Source organism: Lipotes vexillifer, unplaced genomic scaffold (genome assembly GCF_000442215.2).
Source record: "Lipotes vexillifer unplaced genomic scaffold, Lipotes_vexillifer_v1.1 scaffold2162, whole genome shotgun sequence".
Lineage (NCBI taxonomy): Eukaryota > Metazoa > Chordata > Mammalia > Artiodactyla > Lipotidae > Lipotes > Lipotes vexillifer.
The window spans coordinates 348,289-355,758 of NW_006774405.1; the positions used below are offsets into that span (position 1 = coordinate 348,289).

At 59.0% G+C, this 7,470-nt stretch overlaps 1 protein-coding gene across 1 annotated transcript in view; it reads right to left on the reverse strand.

Moving 5' to 3' along the window:
* Positions 1 to 988: 988 nt before the first annotated feature.
* The window catches only part of HDAC11 (histone deacetylase 11), a 12,405-nt gene continuing 5,923 nt past the window's right edge, over positions 989 to 7,470 (reverse strand). Inside the window, exons 3-9 of the mRNA XM_007449156.1 lie at positions 5,347 to 5,394; positions 4,312 to 4,354; positions 3,978 to 4,054; positions 2,878 to 2,940; positions 2,520 to 2,616; positions 1,491 to 1,669; positions 989 to 1,287 (exon numbers count right to left, since the gene is read on the reverse strand). Of these exons, the coding sequence (XP_007449218.1) occupies positions 1,072 to 1,287; positions 1,491 to 1,669; positions 2,520 to 2,616; positions 2,878 to 2,940; positions 3,978 to 4,054; positions 4,312 to 4,354; positions 5,347 to 5,394 (723 nt within the window). The 3' untranslated portion in view covers positions 989 to 1,071. The remainder of the gene's footprint in view (positions 1,288 to 1,490; positions 1,670 to 2,519; positions 2,617 to 2,877; positions 2,941 to 3,977; positions 4,055 to 4,311; positions 4,355 to 5,346; positions 5,395 to 7,470) is intronic.

Here is a 7,470-nt window from a genome sequence, read left to right on the forward strand (position 1 = left end):
CCACTAAGAACACACCCAGGCAATGGAGCAGTGGACGCTCCCCCCGACCCCCAGCTTCCTGTGGGGTCCTGAGCGTCCCCTTCAGAGTAGAGCTGACGACAAGGTCAGGGCCCCCCTGAGCAGAGCACGTCAGGGCCTGGCATTTTGGATGAGCCCAGTGGAGGCTGCAGCCCCCACCGGGACCCCGCCCCAGCCCCCTACGCGTACAACCTGCAGGCCAGGATGGAGACCCTCTGCACCCCTCCAGCAACGCCAGCCTGGCCTCGCCAGCACCTCAGTCACCACCTGGGTGGGCCTCGGGGCCTGCGGGACCCAGCTTGGCCACCTGTCCCTCCCCAATTACCTGGCCCAGACCTCACCTTCCTCTGTCCCTCAAGCCTCCAGAGCTAAGGCCTGTCCCTGAGCCAAGCGTTCTTTCCCCCAAACCCGGTGCTCTCCCTGGACGGGCAAGATGCTGCTGAAGCAGCGGTTTGGGGCTCCTCAGGCCTCCCCTCCCCTCCCCACCAGGGAGGGGCTCTCAGACAGCAGGTTCAGCCCTCGCTTTACTGAAGGAGAAGCCAGATGGGAAAACCCACCTGCATCCCCTTCCCTGCCGCCCCCTCACATCCAGGACCAGGGCTCCTGCCTGCTGGCTGGGAATCCAGGGACCCCAGACGCCTGGCTCCAGCCCCCTCTCAGGTCTCCCACCCCTGAAGGGAAGAGGAGGGAGGGGGCCCAGCTGCGGAAGAGATGGAAGCTTCCTTGGTCCGAAACGGTCGCACTGTTTTGAAAACCAGAACACCCCACCCCTGGGGGGCCCCCCTGCGCCTGGGAGCTTCAATTGCCCTCCTCCCTCCTGGGAGAACTGCCGCCTGGTCAGGCTGTGACCGTGACCGTGTGGGTCTTGCTGGGACTCAGGCCCTGCCCTCTGCCCCCACCCACAGAAGGGCCCGGAGACCGCGACACCCAGTGGGGAGAGTGCAGCTGCGCGCGAGGTCCTCCCCCTCACTTGGAAAAGGAGAAGCACTGAGGGGCAGGTGGGCGGGCGGGCGGGTGGGCGGCAGGCAGGGAGCCACTCAGAGGGCAGTGTGGTCAGGGCACCTCCAGGGGCAGCAGGGGTGTGTCTGAGTTCTGTGCTGAGACGTTGGCTGACTGGGGCCCGATGAGCCCCTGGCCATACAAATTAAGGATGGAGTCGGCAATGATGCGGGCTGTACGCTTCTGGTACCCGCCCGAGGTCACCATGAGGATGGGCACCTGGTGGCCTCGGACCAGCCGGAACACCAGCTCATCCCGCTTCACGACACCCTAGTGTGGGGGATGGGGAAGGCTGGCTCAGGCAGCCCCAGGTCCTCAGGGTGCTGGGAAGTCCTGCTGCAGGTCTAACCCTGCTCCAGACCGCTGCTGCTTTTGCCCTTCCCCCCTGGCTTCAAGAGAAGCACCACTGCTGCCCACCTTCCCTGCTGCTGCTGTGTCCCCGGACCCTCCCCTGCCCCAGGGTCAGGAGGTACCTGCGGACTGATGGACAGCCCCCCGAGGCGGTCCCCCTCAAGGACGTCAGTGCCCGCGTTGTACACCACCACGTCGGGCTGATGCTCCTGGAGGGCTTTCTCCAGGTTCCTCTCCACCTTCCTCAGGTACTCATCATCCTCCGTGCCCCACTCCAGCTCCACCTTCCGCCTGATGGCCTCTGCGAGGGAGACAGCAATAGCCCCAATGTGCAGAGGTGGGAAACTGAGGCTGGGGAGGGCGAGGACGGCCCATTTCCCCATCTGACTCCCCAGTGCTCGACCTCTTATTCACCCAAAACTACGCTTAAAAAAGAGCACACAGGCGGCAAGAGGGACCCAAAGCAAAGAAGGGGGATCACAGATGAAACACTGCCCTGGGGATTCAGGGACCCATGTCGGGTGTCTGAGCCCACTGTCTCCGTAAGCCCTTGCCTGGATGCATGGACACCCCATGTGCCCTTAGGTCCAAATCCAGAACATCTGACATTCAGTTCAGAAATGGGTGCCTGGGGCGGCAAAGTGGCTGACGTACGCACAGCAGCCCCGCCGGCACTTACTGCATAAATGTCCCTTCCCCACAGGTTGGGCAGGTCCCTGTATTTCCCAAGCTCATCTGAGAGTCTCTACCTTTTAATTAATCCACCTGCATTTACTTAGTAACTATTATATTTGAACTGATTTCTGCCGTCTTATTTTATATTTTCTATTCATGTATTTTTCCTTCTTTTTTCTTTTTTGTCCTTCCCTGTTTTTGACCAGACAGCTGCATACCTAGAAGAAAAGTCTACTTTAGTCTTCTGGCGGTTACCCCAAAAGAAGGACTCACAGTGTTTACTGGGCAGGTTTATGTGGTCTTGGGTGGGTCAAGTGACCTTTTTAGGTCTCCGTTTCCTCGTCAGTCTCCCCCTCACAGGGATGCTGAGGATAAATAAATGAAGGGACCTCTGCAGGTCCCAGCATGTAGGAAATGCCCCAGAGAGAGCCCCATCCAAGCAAGAGGCCCTGGGGCTGTGGGACAGGGCAGCTTACGCTTGGCAAAGCGGTCCCCGGGGTAGATGTGGCGGTTGTAGACGTCCATGATGTACACGCGCTTGTCGCCCATGAAGTCCCGCTCGTGCCCGTTGCCCTGTGGGGAACACACGGAAGCCACTCACAGGCAGGTGCCCCGGGAAAGGCACCCCTAACCACACCCCAGGAAACACCCCACGTGCCTGGGTGCGGGCATGCCTGGGTGCGGGCGGCAGAGGCCCAGCCTGGGGCTTGGCGGATGTTCCTGGGGGAGGGGAGCCCACAGGACGGTGTTGCGCGTCAGAGGCAGCTGGGGAGTGCGGGGAGGTGGCCTGGGGGGGGCGGGCCTGTGGGACCCCAGGCCCCACCAGGCACTCACCTGATGGGCATCGAGATCAACGATGGTGGCTCTGGAGACACCCTCCACTCGCTCAAACAGAAACTGTCCAGGGCGGGAGAGGGGAGAGGTAAGGACCACACAGGCCAGAGGACACAGTCCTGTAGGGGCTCCCAGTTAGCGAGGGAGTGGGCTGAAGCCTGTACATGCTTATGGGAGATCAGGCCACCAGGCAGAGCCCTGGGGAGCTGTGTGGCTCTGGAGAAGCCTGTGTGCGTATTCAGGGAAGGCTCCCTGGAGGGGCACGTGCTGTGCCCTGAAGGGCCAGAGGTGAGGAGGTTAAGAGAGTTGGCCCTCCGCGACAGCTCAGGATTCCCGGGGAAATGCATGGGGTGCAGAGCGGGGAACCCCCCTCAAGGCTGTGCCTGGAACTTCATTCTGGCACCTCCGCCTTCCTACAAGGCCCAGCCCTAAAGCCTCCTCCTCTGAGAAGCCCTCCTTCCCCTCCCCCACCCTCCAAGAAGGTCTCCTTGCGTCCCCCTCTCCAAATGACCAGGGCCTGCTGACTTGTCCCTCCTCCCCATTAGTCCCCGTGCCCCGTGGGGACAGGAGCCACGGGGCCCATGCCGACCCTGAGCATGAGGCCAGGCGTGGGTGCTGAGGCAGCGCTGCGGTCTGACCGACGTGGAGACCACTGCCAGCTCTGCCCCTTCCGGCTGTGCCCTCGCCCCTCTGGGCCCGTTTCCTCGTCTCCTCATCTGTAAAACGTGAGGATGCAGGGGCGAGCCCTGGAGGACGGAGGCGGCCACAGGGCCGGGCCCGCGGTAAATGCCAGCTGTTGTTACCACCATCAGGGTCATTATTTCTATCTCACCCTTCTCATAATTTAATATTGACATGGAAACTGTTCCCCTCCGGTCCCCTGCCACTGTTGAAGGCTGTCACCTCTGGACCATCTCAGGCAACACGAAAAAGCAAGTGTCAGATCTGGGTTTGGGTCCCAGCCCGGCTGAGGGACCCGGGCGAGCTCCCGCCCCTTCTGGGCCTCAGCTGCCTTCTTTACAATGCGGGGTGAGCACACCAGATTGGGGGATTCCAGGGAGGCTCTCGGAGGCGACCCCCCCACATGCTCTCGGGCACACCTTGATGGCGAGCGTGATGTCTGCGTAGGCGCAGAAGCCCCCGCCCCGGTCGCTGGAGCAGTGGTGGAAGCCGCCGCCTGCGAGGACAGCCAAGGTGTTGCCAGGGCCAGGCTCAAGGCCCAGACACCCCCCTCCCACCTTCCTCCCAGGGCCCCCCTCCCCGCTCAGCTCCCAGGGACGGCTACGGGCTCCAGGCTGCCTAAGTCAGCTGACCCCGCGTGGGCACATCACCATCCCTGGGTCAGGAGGCAGCTTTGCCATCGTGGCCACCCCTGTCCACAGTGGCACCAGAGCTGCTGCCCCCAGGACCCAGGCCAGGCCATGGGGCACTCACCTATGTTGATGGCCCAGCCTCGCTCCACAGCCAGCTTCCCCGCCTTTGGAAACAAGCACAGGATGAGGGGTGCAGGCGGCCAATACCTTCACTTACTTATTCATTGAATCACTCACCCCATAAACACCATTTCCAGCCAGCTCCAAGGTGGAGATGAGCTGGGAGGTGGGATACAGGAAGCACCTACCCGCCCCCAGCAAACCCCGAACTGGCTGGCTTATGAGACATGCAGCACGTAAGCCCCTGTGTAATTTGGTGAGGAAACTGGAGGAAATCAAAATTCAGTTCTTAGGATGGAACATGAGCTGACAAGGATTCTCAGGCAGCTTTTAAAGGGAAAATGGACAAATTTTTGTTCCTGGAAATACTGTCGCCTTAATACTGAAATCCTATAGGAAATCATAATTTTGGGGTGGGCAGTAATATTCTAATAAACTTTCAAAATGCACAAATTTGCAAAGCTAAAAATAAAACTATAGGGGTCAACAGGTATTGATCCCTGTCTGGGTTGGATCATTGTGCATTCAAATCATTTCAGCTCCTTTCCCTCCAATCAACTCAGCAGTCTGCGGCGATTTTAGAGAAAACTACACACAGAATGTGAAACCCAGTTTTGCTGCAAGTGTTTGTGACTGTCACACCCACGATGGGGGGGAGGGGCACCATCCATCGCTGATGTCATAGGGGTTTGTTTCCATCTGAAATTTGAGTAGCTCTGAGTCACAGTTTTAGGACACACTCTCCGGGGGGGGGTGAGGATACATCTTATACACCAGCAAATACGGTAACTCTAACAGGTGGTCTTGGGGGAAGAACGGTGAATTCCAATGTCCCAGCCAGACAGGAGAGGCTTTGGAAGAAAGAGTTCTTGTTGCCGCCTTGAGGAATATTTAGGATTTTGCTCAACTACTCAGCAGCACGAGGCATTCTAGAAGGAGAGCCCAGGGTGGGCAAAGACACAGGGTGGGAAGGAGCCTGGGGTGGAGGGCCCAGCCCAGCTGCTGCTCCCCCCCCCCACACCAGCTCTCCACCTACCATTATGGTTCCTCCCGTCTGGGTCCGGAGGGGCTTCAGCACCTTCCTCTGTACCAGGAAGTTGGGCAGGAAGATGACAGGAGGGATTTCTGTGATGGTTGCGACAGCAAAGGACCACTGTGGAAAGAGATGCGGGCCATTGGCCTCCCTCTGCCCGGTGAGCCCAGAGGCAGCAGCGGGGAAGCAGATTTCCCCTGGGCCAGCTTCGGGGTGGTGGTGGGGACTCCGGGCGAGCGCAGCTCCTTGGGTGAGAAACGGGAGCTCCCACCGTGGCTGAGCTTTGGGCTCAGTACAGAGATGCTCACAACCGCACTCTCCTTAAAGCTAAGTCAGCCCTCGGTCCTCGTGCTCCAAGGCCCTCGGCTGCCCTCTTGTGCCCAGAAGGAGAGCTGCAGGGGACTCCAGGTCAGCACGGAGCCCACCCAGAACTGGCCCAGCCCGCCCACTGCACAGAGGGGCACCGAGGCCCCGGAGAGGCGGGGGGCTGGGGGGAAGGATCTTTCCTTCCAAGGTCACAGGGAGTCACTGACGGAGCCAGGACTGGACGCCCAGCGCTCCTGCTCTCCAGGCACAGCACAGCCTCTCCATCCACCGGGAATCAGTCATCCCTTCAAATGGGGCTGGATGTCCTCATCCTCCACTGCTGAGGCAGGAGGGTCTGGGGCACGAAGAAGGCGCCTGCACCAAGATAAGGACACAGGCCTTCCCTATAACCTCCCGAGCCCTGGGCAAGCATCCATGCACCCCACTCCTAGACCATCTCCTGCCTGCCTGGGAACGCCCGAGGTCCAGACCCTGCTCTCCACTGACCCCAAGCAGAGCCCTGGAGGGGCTGCAGCACTTGGTAGATATTTACTAAGCGCCGGCTAGGCTGCAGGTCCCAAGATGGCACTACTCCTGGCCTCACGGACACATAGCAGCCTAGCGGGGAGGCGCTGATATGCAATGCGACAGCCTCGCTGGGGATAGGGAGAATATGGTCTGGCTGGACAGCTGCAAGACCTGTGTGTGTGTGTATGTGTGTGTGTGTGTGTGTGTGTGTGTGTTTTCGTGCACACGTGCAGAGGTGTGCATATGCACATGCATTCATGTGTATGCGTGTGTGGTAAGGGGCAGACCTAGAGAGGGGAAGAGGGCCAGCTCCACCCACCTGTCCCACCAAGCCCATCACCCAGCACCGGTCCGGCACACGTGAGGCAGAGAACCACTGTTCACTACAAGTAAGTGAGCAACGAGCCCCTGAAGGAAAACATCGAGTCACTGCCCGCCTCCCACCCTCAGCAAGCCAGCAGGAGACAGAGAAAGAAAGAAAAGGAAGCCATAGCCCCAGACAGAAATTAAGAAAGCAATTTCATTTACAACACCTTCAAAAAGAATAAATTTACCAAGCAGGTATAAGACTCATACACGGAAAACTACAAAACGCCGCTGACAGAACTTAAAGAAGATCTAAATAAGTGGAAAGACATCTTGTGTTCATGGGCTGGAAGACCTAACACTGTAAAGATGTCTGTTCTCTCCTAATTCATCTACAGATGCACAACTCCTGCCAAAATCCCAATGGCCTTTTTTTTTTCTCTGCAGAAATGGAGAAGCTGATCCTGTAACCCTGGGCGTCCTGTTTCCCTGGGACTCTCTGAGACTCGCCCCCGCGGCTGCTCCGTGGCACACACGGGGGCCTGTGTCTCTTCTCCCACAGGCGCCGGGCGCTGTGAGGGTAGCAACAAGGCCCAAGTTGTGCCCAGACTCCCTGGGGCTCCAGCCACAATTTCTGGGACATCCTTGGCATCCTTGGCTTCCTTGGCTTGCAGACCCCACACCCAATCTGAACAAAAGAAAATCCTATTGTTCCAACTTCATAACAAATCCCAAGTTCTGCCACACCCCCTGCCAGGCCACAGCTACTTTCAGCCTCCTCTGAGAGGCCGGGCTCTCTCACCAGGATCATTGCAACCACCTGCTCCCTCCCAGGCTCCCTGCTTTTGTTCTGACAGACTGGTCTCAACCATTCCCATCACAGCTGCCAAGCAATCCTGTTAAAATCTAGGTCAGGGGCTTCCCTGGTGGCGCAGTGCTTGAGAGTCCGCCTGCCGATGCAGGAGACGCGGGTTCGTGCCCCGTTTC